Below are 14,411 nucleotides of genomic sequence, written 5' to 3'. Positions count from 1 at the left end.
CTTTTCACATGCAAAAGTGTCTGTGCTCTGTGATGTATAGTTTGTTTCAGCCTGTTAAACTTCTGACCTTTGTTTATCTACCGTATTGAAAATAAATCCAGGCAAGCAAAAAAACAGCATTTGCAGAAGTAGAATAACATTTTAAAAGTTTGTGATATATGGATAAGCTGGGCTTCAGACAAGGGGAAGAGTGAGAGGTAGTGCATGTAAATATGTTTTAAAAATTGGTCAATTAGGCTTCTAAGCCATGTGAGTGCTTTTGAAATATTTCCAGAAACTGGTTGTGTGTTTAATGCTATCAGTTGATAGAATAGTCATAGAAAAATGTCTTTTACAAATGTTCAAATCCTATATTGATGTTTCTCAGAGAAAAAAAAATTAACAAGCAATTAGAAAAAAACACGTTTATATTATAGAGCAAAAGATGTCAAAGTATAAATAGCCACTAATTTAAACATAAATACCTTAGTATTTTGAAGCAGTTATCCACTGACAGTCTGTTCCGCATCCTGCGCTACATAAATGAATGCATTTTGCACTAAACTTCAAAATAAAAAAAAATAGTAACAAAAAGGCACCCTTCAGTTCATGGTCTCTAAAGTAGAGCCTAGGATCAGATGAAACTTTGGTCAGGTGTGCAACAAAAATATGTAAATAGTTATTTTCTTTCTACTTTGTGGACAATCGACTGCTCTTTTAACAGTGAACTTTATCCTTTCTAGCAGGGACCTAGGAAGCCCCAATATGTTAGATGGGAGGCAGAAAAACAGATACAGAAGGAAGTGATGCACCCAGTGTGTACTCCCACTTGGGAGAAATAGGTGTTTATAGACAGGACTGAGCAAAAACCTAGGGCATCATTAGCATGTCCACCATTAAGCAGCCAAGTAACCAGGAACATTTGTGTAGGAGAATGGTCAGCAGTTCCTGTTATAACCTACATGCTGAATTAGTACTGTGAATGCTCTGCGGAGTTGCAGTGTGTTGTCTGGTTGGCTGGAATGTAGATTTTGTCTTTCTCCAATGCTTGGGTAGTTCCCATCACAGAGCCTCAAAGGTTCTTGGTGAGGATGGTAAGAGATTGAGTTTGTCTAAGGCTTTCTTATTTTTAATAACAACAAAAAAAACCCCAACCTATGATCATTTGCAGAAGCAGTATGTTAACACAGAAAGGACTAGAAATGACCATGCAAATTTGCTTAGCTTACTATTCAGAATATTCTCCTGCTCTTGAAAAGTGTCTTGCTTGTCCTTGTTCTTTTGGACCTTACTATTTTCCAAGTTTTTCATGAAGAATGGCTAATAAATTAGGTGTAAACAAGTAAGAACTAATCATACTACTGTTTTTTCTAAGGAAGCTATTTCTATTACTATGAAAAATGTCACAGGTCACAGTGTTTCTCATTGTTGTTTAAGGTTGTTTTTGAGAAAATAATTGGAGAGCTATAGCTATTGCTTGTTTACCTAACCAAACCATATTGTATGGGCTTTTTTTAAAAGGAGATTAACAGTAGAGGAGAGAGAGCGCTTACGGAAAGAAGAGAAACTCTCTAAAGTAGATGAAAAAATTAATCATGCTGCTGAAGAACTAAACAGCTACAGGTATTTACAGATTTCCTTTGCTGTAATGTTTACAAAATACCACAGAGAGTTAGTAAATATTCCAGTTACAGTGCCTTGAAAATGAATATATTCCTTCAAAACCTTTGTATAATTACATACTACCTTTTTATATAAACAGATTCTTCCCATCAATATGTGATATCAGTATAGATAAAAGACAAACATAAGTCTGTTGGCAAGTTCTCTTGTAACAGGCTGATATTATGAGTTACGTGGGTATTTGACAGGGTTTTTTCATGTAGCATGCTATATACACTGTTAGTAAAGTACTAAATATATGAATGAATAAAATTGGAAAATTAACAGATATATTCAACTTTTTCATTACATTTTAGTATTTTAAATATTCTGTTTGTAGGTGTCCATCTCTGGATGGTTTGCCATTTCACCTAAATGTTATAACTGGGTACAAAGTGTACCAGGTGATCCTTGTCACACCATTTTAGTGTGCAAAATGAGGTGGTGGGTGGGTTTGCTAGCCCTGCTCTAATGGTACCTGAAATGTGTAGTGATTCCTTAAACTTCATATATGCATATATGAATGTAATGGGAGCTTTGAGCACAATTTCATGATTGATTCTTCAGGAGGTTTTGTTGATCAGTTTGATTAACCTGGTTACTGGACTTCTGACAATGCTGCTGGTATGCTTATGAAACAAACAAGTGGAAGTTCAATTTATTCAGAATACCAGCATCTATTCATTTCATGTTAGGACAAGTGTCAACCTGTAGGGCCGTCTTAAACCTTCTAAGACATTACTGGAAACAGTAAAACATTGAATAAATTGTATGCATGTTGGGCCCACTCCATGGGTCTGGTTGACGTGTGCATCACGCTTGGTCTGTAGAGTATGTATGTGGGAAGGTGGGAGAAGCAAAGAAAGGTGTGCATTGGTTCTTATATTTTTCTGATTCTGGAACACATTTTGGTCCCTGGAGCATTTTGCAGCAACTGCCTCAAGTGACAATTTTGGCAGTTAACAGTAGGAGTGCACAATTCTCCAGTCACAGCAGCTACCATATTTAAACAAATGCAAGACAACTTGGCATTTAAGAACACCCCCTCCCCAGTAATTAGATTATATACATGGGAAATTATAAAGTTGTTATAATTTTCCATGGTTAGAATCTAATTAGTAGGAAGGTCATCTTAAATTTGTCCCTCCCACAGCTGTGGCAGGTAAAGCAGTGGTGGGGGATGAGGTCAAACCACTGTCCCTTGCTTCCCTTTCCCCATGTCCACCTGTCCCTGCCCCTCTGTCCCCACACCCCCTGCTCCCTTCTGCAGGTGGCTCCCTCTTGAACCCTATGCCTGTGCCACTGCTCCTTGCCTCCCCACCTCCTGTTCCCCCTTGCAGCATGCCCCCCCCCTCACCTTCTGCTGCAGTAGCTCTGCTCTGGCTCCAGCAGAACCATGGCCAGCCAAGCCTAGCCAGGGAAAAGCACCAGCAGTCTGGTGGGGGCTGGAAGGACTGGAGTTGGAGCAGAATATAAGGGGAGAGGGGGCAGCTGGGAGGAGGGGAACAGAGTGTAGGAGTGACAGGCACAGGCATGAGCTGGGGAGAAGGTGTGGGGAGGCAGGCGGCTGGTTCTTTTCTTCCTCCCTACCCCCAGCTACAGGGTCCCTACCTCACCAAACAAGCTTCAGCCTGGGGCTCAGGACCAAAGCCAGAGCTGAGCAGTTGGCTGCCTGCCCTGGGGTGGTACTTGAATCCAGGACAAGGCATCTTTTTTGCCACACTGACGGGGGAATAAAATCTTGTCTTCGGTTTCAGTAAATATAGTATTATATTAGAATTGTTGTAGGACTGGCTGTTCTAACTGTACACCACTGAAGGTCTTCATCTGTGCCAGAGGGTCTTAGCAGGCCTCATAAAAACCAAGTCACTTTTGCATTCAGTTGGGTCTAAGATTTAACATACCCCGCCACATGTATACCTTTCATTGTCCGTTTAGACAGGCCTTGCTCTTAGATGACAAAATAATTTTGGTGCATAAACTCTTAAGCATTTTCACTGTTAACGAAAGTATTTGCAATTGTTTTTATTCTTATGTTTATTACAGTGTTCTAAATCTTCTTATTTTCATGACAGACAACGAGCAAAAGATCTTGAAGAAGAGCTAGAAAAAACCATTCGCTCTTACCAGAGTCAGGTACATTTTTGTGGTGGGGGGTGGTATTATCTGCCATTGTGTTTTGGTTTTTACTTTAGTAATATCATCAGCTATAGTCTGATATAATTCCAGTTAGTTGACAAAGATTAACAAATGGTTGGGATTATTTTTAATTAGTTTGTAACTTCTCAGTTGTACCTTTGAGACCATATTAACTTTTGTAAGAGTGTAAGATTCTGTATTATGTATGCAGGAATAGGCTCAAGGCCTTTGTGATTGTCCTAATCAAGCTCTCTTTTTAATAGATTACTTCACATGAGAAGAAAGCTCATGATAATTGGGTAAGTTTACAAGTCCTGAAAAAATTCCACTGTTCCTCATACTTCTAACTAGCTTTCAAAGTAGTTTAACTCTATGGGTATTTTTATGAACAATAATGAAATAACGAGTCGCTCAGAAATAATGAGTCACTCAGAAACCTGCTAACAAAAACTCTTATTAGATAAAACACTATCATTAGTTCAGGTCTGGTTAAATTTACCAGCAACGTGCTGCATAATCACTTGCTGTAGAAGCAAATATACCACAGTAAGACATGATAATTTACAGATGTCCTCTGTTTTGTAAATACATTTTTGGGCCTCTTCAATGCCATTTTCATGCATTACTAACTTGTACTATATCTTATCTTAAACTTTATCTAACAGTAGAAGATGCTATGTCCTGTTCTGAACAGGACATTTTGTTTCCTTGATTTCCACTCCCGTCCTTAATATTGCAAGGTTCTTTTTTTATTTATCTTTTTAAGATGGAAAATGAACATCTATTTAATAAATACTCCAGTGCTACAGAGGATCTGCACATGATACAATCCTATTGAAGTTTGTGGGAATGCAGGCTATGGTATTTTCAGTGGCTTTGGACTGTAATTTTTAAATAGTGGCTTCTTGATCTTAGACTGTGAAGTGGCTTCAGAGCAAACGTAGCTATAATACTTTATTTCAGTGGTTATAGGAAAATGTAAAGAAAGTATACGATCTTTAGCATAAGCACCTAAGTCTCAAAGCCACGATCCAAGGTCTTCCTGAGTGTTGCTGCCCATAGGTTTAGTGTAGTTAAGGTACATTAGTTTCTATAGTCAACAGCATACAGGGAGTGATGTGGCTGTCATGTCCAACAGCTTCTGACTCCCTGGCCAGAATTGTCAGCTTAGTGTAAATGGGTACCTGTGGCACAAGTCTTGAGTGGATTTTAACTCGGAGCTCTAACCTCTCTGCTACTGGGTCTGTTTAGGAGTCAGTCTACCAGAGGCTAAATTATGCTATGAGCTACTTTTATATGGATTCTGTTGAGGCCAGTAGTGCGAGCACGTAACTATAAGAAGAATTTGATGTTTTGTAAGATAAGCCAAATATTTTTTTATTTCAGAAAAGACCCAAAGCCTAGTATTTCACCCCCACTTCCTTTTACCCTTTTGGTCCATCCTGCTTGCACCTTTGTTTTAGAAAATTTTTGGAAACATGGGTGAATTTTAAATTATTTTAATGAGGGTCTTTCATTAGATTCCCAGGTCTTATTGAAAAGACAGGTATCACTCTGCATATTATTTGCTCTTTTAAAATTAACTTGAGACCTGATTTTTAATTGAATGCCTTCACTATCAATTTAAGATTATATTTCACTTGTAACACCCGTTTAGATTTTATAAGGTCATTAGTGCTGATAACACTACTTATCTGCTTTCTTCAGTGGCACTATTTTTTCAGATGGCAAAATCTTATGTGGAGTGTGGCTTTTTAGAATGAGATTCTGAGAAGACTGTGGTCATGTGGTTTAATTATTGACTACAGTGATCATGGGAAAACACAGAAAAATGGCACCACTCTTGTGATATGATCCAAAAAGTCTAGTAGTGGAGCTGCTAATGACTTATAATAATGTATATGACACTTAATTTTGAGCTTGGTATCAAGTAAAATACCTAGGAGTTTTGGCCTAAATCAGAATTTCCTTGTGCATGTTAGCCAATGTTGCTGCATTTTAGAAAGGTAAGTTAGAAGTCTTACAATGTTTTGGTTGAGAAGTTCTAATGTATATGCACATTTTGCATTTTTCTTTAAAAAATAAAAATAAAAATGGTACTTTAAATGTGAGGTATTTAATAAGTAGGGGGTTTTTTCTTCCTCCAAAGCTGACAGCCCGGGCAGCAGAAAGACACCTCAATGACATAAGAAAAGAAAATGCACACAGCAGACAAAAGTAAGTACAGTAGTGTATGGATTCCAAACAAATATGTTGAACTATTTTTGTTCTTTCTAAATGAACTGGAGGAAAGCATAAAAACAGATGCAATCCATTTTCATATGGTGTGAGTACATTTGAAAATGTGTGAGTTATTTTTTCAGATTGCGCATCACTTAATGTGTTGTGGCAATTAATTAATTTTCAGTCTAATATGCTTAACTGAGGACTCCAAAGATTTGTAAAGATGTAGCTTGCCCTGTCTAATATTTTGTGATAATGGAAACATTTTAGAGGGCAGGAACATGCTGAATTGTTGAGATCCTAGACTGAGCAGGAGAGATCTCTTATCCTTATTATGGTAGAAATTGTGCTAGGAACTGCACATTACACCGTTGGTCACAACCTCTCTCCAAACTGTTGTTACATTTGTGGAAGATAGTGGAGTCCATCTTTGGTATAGGTACTGCCAGAGAGAATACTATAGTATTACAGTTGTTGAAAGAAGTGCACAAACCAGAACCTAGCTAGGGTTGTTCTACTTGTGTAAAATATTAAAATCAAATAGATCTTTCAGAAAAGAAACAAAAGCTTCACATCAGGAGCTTGTTAGTACATGTTGTTAACCAGAAACATAGGTTACTGGATTATTACATGACTTTAAAATTAAGTACTGTTGTTTTTTTATAAGATGCCTTTTGACATGGGTTACATGTGACAATAATTGCAAGGAGAAATATTGTAAGGAATTATTATATTCATAATTAGTACTATCTGTGACAATTATTCTTAATTGTAATTACCTAGTCTAGTATCTTTGATACCCACTAAGAAATGAAATTCCAGAAGACTTTTGTTTCACTAGAAATGTTAGTGAAACTGATGCATTACCCGTAAACTCTTATACACTTTTTCAGCTATTTTTTGTTTTTATTTGTAGGTTAACCGAAACAGAATTTAAAGTTGAGCTTTTAGAGAAAGATCCTTTTGCTCTTGATGTTCCAGTTAGACCATTTGGAAGAGGTACAGTATTTTTTTTTTTTTTTAAATGCAGCATCAAGTCCAACTCTTTTTTTTTTTTCTCTCCCCTAAAAAAACAGTGCATACATATTTGTTGGAAGCTTAGGTGGCTATTTTGTATATATAAATGGCACTTTTTAAATAAAAGAATCTATTGTGTATAAATTAGTCACTTCAACATTTTTTTCTGGGTATTTTGTCTAAAAGAATTTTTAAATGTCTTTGAAAGCAGACTGAATATAACACACAGTAGGTCCATTCTAAAACATACAACCACAAAACTCATTTTGCTTCTGACTAAAATTTAGTTTTAAATTTGAAGTAAAAAGTACACTGTATGTACAATCTATTACCACTGACTTTGTGAACTTGAGTATTTTGTTTTAACTATTCCAGAGCATTCCCCATATGGACCCTCACCAATGGGCCGGCCTTCATCTGAAACAAGAGCTTTTCTTTCCCCTCCAACACTATTAGAGGGTCCTTTAAGACTTTCACCTATACTTCCAAGTGGAGGAGGAAGAGGTACAATTCTTAAATTTGAAAACGTATCTATTCTGGATTTCTCTCTCCTCTATTACAAATCTATTCCACTCTTTTTTTTTTTTTTTCCCTCTTGATGGTAACCTAAAAAAGCAGTAAGACAGCCAGTTCAGTATAAAATAAATTCCCATGATAAACTTGAAAATTTATTTTCCCACAATTTTTTGATCACTGATAGATACATTAGCAACAACAACAATGGAATATTCAGTTGTGGCTTTAATCCTTGGCACTGCTATGTGGAAACACTTGGTTGTAGATAACTGAACTGCCAAACTTGGTCTCTTTTTGTTTTTAATATTTTTTTGGTATTCTCAGACAAATGGTGCTTAGCATAGACCCTTTCAAGGGGTAGAATTTCCTATTCAGTATTTATTCGAAGATCAGCAGTGAAGTTGGGTGATTGCATCATTCGTTTCCTGGATAGAAACTGCCTTCTCAAAGAGCAATAACTGATAGCTTGTTGAGGAAGGAGCTCCTGTATTCCAAAAGAATGATAAAAGGTCCTATGGTGTCTTGTGAGAAATTGGTTTCAAGTGGGGTCTGAAATATAGGGGACCTTCCCTCATCTTGGTCCAAATCTGCTGTAGTCGTAGTACAAGGGGATAGCTCCATCCCAAGGATGAAGGAGAGAAGAAGGAAAGGCAGGTGAGCAAGAGAACTCTGGCTCTTGCTTTCTCCATATCTTCCAGAGGGATGTGGTTAAGGGAATTTAAAACTCTTTTCCGTCTAGAAGAGAAATGGAGGTAAAATGAAGTTGTTTTGGGCAAGTGCTATTTCATGAGCCTGGGCTACTTTTTCCTGCCCTTAGCTCCAATTATTTGTATTTTGGGTATGTCTGGCCCTTAATCACTTATTTTTGCCTGTGAATAAGGGCATATAGGCAGTCCTCAGACTTACGACACAATTGGTTCCTGAAAACTGCATCTTAAGTTGAAATGTTGTAACTTGGAACTGATTTTCCCATAGGAAACAATGTTATAAGTGGGGGATTGGTTTCTGAACCAAGTCCCGATACCCTGTTTTCACCAAAAATAACCCACAATTTTGTACTCAATCAATTATAGATGAGTAATATAGCTACATTAATGTATTCATATTGTAAATAGCAATCATATTGATTTGGAAGGGCTTCTTTAAGGTGACTTTGCTGGACTTTTTGAAGGGTTCTTGGCTGGAGTCTTCTCAGGAGTCTTGGCTGTAAGTTTTTTGGAGTCTTGTCTGGTTTCTTAAAGAAAGTGTCCAAGGAAGTTTGGACAGATGTCCTCCGGGGAGATGAGCAATGCAGCCAACTTGTTCGCTGGTGTGGTGTCAGATCAAGCGTTGGAAAGTTGAAACGGTGTCAGTTTATAAACATTGCAATGTAAAACATAATTCGAAAATGTTGTAAGTCGAGGACTGTCTGTACCCCTAATTTAGGCATGGTTGAGGTTCTTGTTCGTCAAGACAAGTAAAATGAAGCAAGATGAGAAATCTGACTGATTAAACTTAATATTACAAAACTTTTCTTAAAGACCAATATTGTTCATTAACTCACTTTAAAATTAGCAAATCACATTCTAAGAAGTCAAAAAAATGTAGAGGACAGTTTGAAATTTCAATTGTAACTATTAATTTACAATATGATCTCTTAATTAACAATATATAATTATATAAATACGGCATATAGTTGAGGTAATTAATTTTATATATAGCTTTGTGTTAAAAACCATCTTCAGACTTGTCTTAAATAAGATGTCAGACTTAACTACTGAATGTTTTTTCTTTAAACCTATTAATAGTGGCTTAAGTAATATGGCTGATTCTGGAGAGGAGAAAAGAAAGTTTATACAAGCAGACTTAAAAGTGCAATTGTACTGTGACTATATATTCATAGTCACATCTGCTTATTTCAGTGACAAAAATAAATATCTACTTTTAATTTGCACAGCAGTCTAGCTATAGGAGAAGAAATAGCTTGTTAACAAAATTGTTAACTAACCTTTAATTGCTTTAATGGCTTTTGTTCTCTTTTCTGTTTTATGCAAGAAATGAAAGTCAAACTTTGCTCTGTTCTAGACTCAATTTGAAATGTTGAAAATTGGGAAAAACTACTGGAGTGAAAAAGGCATTATGGAGTCTATGCCCTTTTTCAGAGCAAATTACACTTTAAAGAAAACCATAACTTAATTTTAAGTCAGTTTAAAAAAAAAAGTTGTTAGAATAGCTTCAGGTGTTGCCCCTGAAATCCACTTCTGATTTTTTGGTGGTCTTATTGCATTTAAAATTCCTTTTTTTTCTAAACAAGGAAACTCTTGTTACTGCTCCTATCCCTTCTGGGGGCTTTTCATACAATGAGGGTATTCATTGTCAGAATAGCAGTTTAAAATATTTAGTGAGGTTTTACAAAGTTCATTTAATCTTTTAATGTGACAGTGTCACTTTAAACAAGCTGACATTGAGGGGAAGATTTACTAGAAATGTGCCTGTTTCTTCAATCAGCATAATGAGGATTATAATAAGCTACTTTTTAAATAAGAGGTGACATACTGAACATACTTTTGTTGAATTAAGCTTATATTCCTCTACCCCATCCCAAAATCATCCTAGATTTTTAAACACTTCCAGTAAACGTGATACCTGAGCTGATGCAGGAATACGTGAACAGTTGAGTAGTGGATAAAGACAATTTGCTCACTGGAGAGTCCCATTGGAACTGTGCATCCTCTACATCTTTTAAGTGTTTCCACTTCTGTGTGATTTTTTTTTTTTTTTTTCCTTCTGACTTTCAGATCTAAGATGAAATCATTTAAGATGATTAAAATAGTTGGATAAATTGGTATCTTTCTTGTTTCTTTAATTAGGATCAAGAGGACCGGGGAATCCAGCCATGTATGAAGGTGCTAATGAAAGAGGAGAGTTGATTTCTGATAGGTTGTCTGATCCCCATAGACCGCCTTCAGATACTGGGTCTTTGTCACCTCCATGGGATAGGGATCGCAGAATAATTCTGCCTCCAACAGGTAAATAAATCTCCAGAGCCATCTGGTATTTTGTAAAAAATGTTATGAAAAGGATACTGGAAACTGACTTTTTTTTATTCAGATACTAGATCTTTTTTTAAACAAGTATAGCCACTGTTTTCTGTCTGCCTTTGTGAAACGTGACTCTGTTTTCTATGCATCTTAGAAGGTGTGCTGACACACTTAACAGGGTCTCTTTATACTGGAGCAGAGTGTTTTTATGATGTGCTCAACATAAAATTCGTCTATAAAATAACTGGGTGCTTGTAGTTAAAATTCTGAGTGTTATTTTATTACAGGCTTGTTTTATGCATTAGAAATTCAAGACCTGTGTACTCTGGAAGCTTCTTGGAGAGCTAGTGGAATAATGACATCACAAGGCCAAAAGGCATCACTAAAAGTACTAGTACTGAACTAGGAGCAAATGTGCGCACAGTAGCTTTTTTAATAAAGGAAGGTAGCAATGTAAAATATAATAAGCTCTTTTTCTAAAAGCACATTGTCTATGATGTAAAAGGGTTATCTGAACTGCTGACAGCATTTTTGGTGTTAGTTCTTATGTTGCCTGCTAACCTCAGTTATTTCCTTTTTGCATTAAAGAAGGGCTTTGTTAAAGATTGAGTCACCGTTTCTTTTTCAACTAATGCATTTAATGGGAACAATGAACTTTTCCCCCAGACTCCACTCTCACTCTTTGGGAAAATCTGCAACTACCAAATAGACATTTTCATGTTTAAAAAGCAAGTGAGGAGAAAAAAATGCACTCTTCCAGAGTATCTGTGTACATCAGGGGTGTCCAACCTTTTTGAATGTGGGGCCGGATCATGAACTTTTTACCACCCAGTGGGCCGGTGAGCCATATTCAAAGACCTCACAGGAAGTGACATCACATCAGGAAGTTATGTCACGTGACCTTTGACACCAGTGAAGTTGCAGGAAGTGACAATGAAATGGGTTTGCTCTGCACGGGAACTTATCCCGTGCCTCCGTCTGCCCTGGCCTGGCCCCGAGGTGCCCCCAGCTTTGCACGGGAACTTACCCCTTCCTCCATCCGGCCCGGCCCCGAGGCGCCCCCAGCTCTGCACGGGAACTTACCCCGTGCCTCCAACCACCACATGTGGGCAGGGTGCAGGCCATGCTGCAGCTCCCCCAGCCACGTGCCAGGGGCAAGGGGCAGAGCCCATCCCCAGCTTGTCCAATCAGGCGCGGCTGGTGCAGCTGCGGCAGGACCCGGCTCACTGATGAGCCGAGCCCCGCGGGGGTAAGCATGTCCCCTCCCCTCGCTGCCAGCTGGGGCCCACAGGCCTGCCTTGCCGCTGCCCTGCTGCGGCTCTGCGCTCTGCTGCTGATCCGTGCTCTGTTGCCGCGGCTGCTCACTCTGCGGTGGCGCCGGTGCAGCCTCCACCACCGTGGCTCCACCGCCATGGCTCTGCGCTCTGTGGTGGCCCTGCCACTGTGGCGACTCCGCGCTCTGCTGTCACCACGGGCCAGATAAAATGGCTTGGCGGGCTGCATGTTGGACAAGTCTGGTGTACGTTGTCAAGTAAAAATAGGCTCAAATGGAATTAAAAAAAACTTCAGATCACCTTTTAGAGCACAATGCTGACACAACTTGAATATAAGCTCTGTGATCATAATGAGGTAGGATACACTAAGTTAGAAGCAAAGCCAAAGTCATAAAAGTCAAACTTCATTTATATTGAGCACATCATATATTTGAGATTATATGGTGATTATTTTAACATAGACCTTGATTCAGCTATTTAACATATGCAAGTAAACCATTGCACCCTGGCAGTGCCCCATCCATTACAGTTTGCATACTAGGAGTGTGTTGTTTTAGCATGCTGTAAATTGGGGGTGTCAAACATCTGGCCCATAGGGCTTTTTCTGGCCCAATGACTGGCTTTATTGCTTCAGGATCTAGCTTGTGAGGTGGATTAGTGCTGCTCCCACTGCACTGACGGGCCTCTGTGCCACTGTGCTGAATTTTCAGTCCCAGTTCTGCATGCAAATTGGCAGCAGAGTTGGGTGGTGAGTTGCAGTGGCATTAAGGCCTGTGCCACAGGCTGTGGCAGCACAACAGCTCTGGGAACTGTGCTGAAAAGTCCCCTGGTCCAGACCTGGAGGTGGGTCATCTGGCTTGCAAGAAATCCTGCAGCCTGGATCCAGTTGACCAGCTCATTTGAGTTTGACAGCCCTGCTATAAACAATGTGTATATATGATAGAATTTGATGTCTCTAGGTTCCAGGTGTAAATTGTTAGGATTGTACCTGCATGGTTGAGTTTTTTATTTCAAGACCATTTCCCTGTATTGATTTTATACGTTAATCTGGGTGTTTATTTAAGAAATCCATAAGAGAAACTGGTAGGCATGTAATTTAAACCAAAAAGAAAAAGACTCTATACCTTTGAGAGTCTTCACTGAACTACCTCCTGTGATTTATTGAATGGTAGGTCAGCCGTATAATGATCCAGCTCTTCCTCCTCGGAGACCAGAGCGATTTTATTCTAGTCCCCCAAACTCTGGAAGACTTTCTGGACCAGCAGAACTACGGAGCTATAACTTGCAGCCTTTTGATAAACCAGGTAGGGATTACTTTAATCTGGTTCCATCATGTTATTCAGTGACGGATCTTACTGTGATATTATGGAAAAATCATGGAGCCAGATCCTCAAGGAATCGGTTTCTAATGGAGAAGTCAGTCCTTTGGGTATATTGCTAAGTGTCCCCTAATTTTGGGTGCTCAGCTTTGAGACATGTAGGCCTTTCCTTTTCAGAGTACTTCCTATTTTCCATGTCCTTGTATATTTCATAGATTCATAGATGCTAGGGTCGGAAGGAACCTCAACAGATTGAGTCCAACCCCCTGCCCTGGGCAGGAAGGAGTGCTGGGGTCAGATGACCCCAGCCAGATGCCTATCCAGCCTTCTCTTAAAGACCCCCAAGGTAAGGGAGAGCACCACCTCCCTTGGGAGCCCATTCCAAATTCTGGCCACCCTTACTGTGAAGAAGTTCTTCCTGATGTCCAGCCTAAATCTGCCCTCTGTCAGTTTGTGACCATAGTTCCTTGTTATCGCAAGAGACACATCTGCAGAACAGAGCATTTCCAGTTCCTTGCTGCGCCCCCACTAATGAATTTGTAGGCGGCCATAAGATCACCTCTCAGTCTTCTTTTGCGGAGGCTGAAGAGATCCAGGTCCCTTAGTCTTCTCCTCATAGGGCTTGGCCTGCAAACCCTTAACCATACAAGTGGCCCTCCTCTGGACCCTCTCAAGGTTATCCACATCCTTCTTAAAGTACGGCATCCAAAACTGGATGCAGTACTCCAATTGTGGTCTGACCAATGCCACATGAAGGGGAAGTATCACCTCCTTGGCTCTATTTGTCATGCATCTACTGATGCATGATAAAGTGTGGTTAGCTTTGCTGATGATTTCATCACACTGACGAATCATGTTCATCTTGGAGTCCACTATGACTCCAAGATCTTTTCCAGGTCTGTGCTGCTGAGGGTCATTTTGCAGCCAGTGGGTATACTGGATATTTTTTACACCCTAGGTACAGCACTTCGCATTTGTCCTTGTTGAACTGCATCCTATTGTGTTCAGCCTACTCTTCCAACCTGTTCAGGTCTGCCTGCAATCATTCCCTACCCTCCAGTGTGTTCACTTCACCCCACAATTTAGTATCATCCACAAACTTAGACAGAGTTTCACATCCACATCCCTGATGAAGACGTTGAAGAGTATAGGTCGAAGGACTGAGCCCTGCGGGACCCCATGCCCACATCCTTCTAGGTCGATACTGACCTGTCCGCTACCACTCTGGGTGTGACCCCCCCCCCCCCCCCCCCACCCCGCCC

At 39.4% G+C, this 14,411-nt stretch overlaps 1 protein-coding gene across 7 annotated transcripts in view; it reads left to right on the top strand.

Annotated features, from left to right (window-relative positions):
• The window catches only part of MIA2 (MIA SH3 domain ER export factor 2), an 83,195-nt gene that overhangs the window by 56,806 nt on the left and 11,978 nt on the right, over window positions 1-14,411 (top strand). For 5 of the 7 annotated variants that reach the window (XM_014519238.2, XM_025201333.1, XM_006015356.3 and 2 more), the window contains 8 exons: window positions 1,501-1,602; window positions 3,717-3,777; window positions 4,044-4,079; window positions 5,930-5,997; window positions 6,920-7,002; window positions 7,396-7,524; window positions 10,386-10,544; window positions 13,003-13,134. In XM_014519238.2, the coding sequence (XP_014374724.1) occupies window positions 1,501-1,602; window positions 3,717-3,777; window positions 4,044-4,079; window positions 5,930-5,997; window positions 6,920-7,002; window positions 7,396-7,524; window positions 10,386-10,544; window positions 13,003-13,134 (770 nt within the window). The remainder of the gene's footprint in view (window positions 1-1,500; window positions 1,603-3,716; window positions 3,778-4,043; window positions 4,080-5,929; window positions 5,998-6,919; window positions 7,003-7,395; window positions 7,525-10,385; window positions 10,545-13,002; window positions 13,135-14,411) is intronic. The other 2 variants (XM_025201338.1, XM_025201342.1) reach the window with 2 other exon arrangements.

This window comes from Alligator sinensis, unplaced genomic scaffold (genome assembly GCF_000455745.1).
Source record: "Alligator sinensis unplaced genomic scaffold, ASM45574v1 scaffold280_1, whole genome shotgun sequence".
Lineage (NCBI taxonomy): Eukaryota > Metazoa > Chordata > Crocodylia > Alligatoridae > Alligator > Alligator sinensis.
The sequence above is the reverse complement of the archived record's forward strand: the minus strand, read 5'-3'. Positions and strand labels throughout refer to the sequence as shown.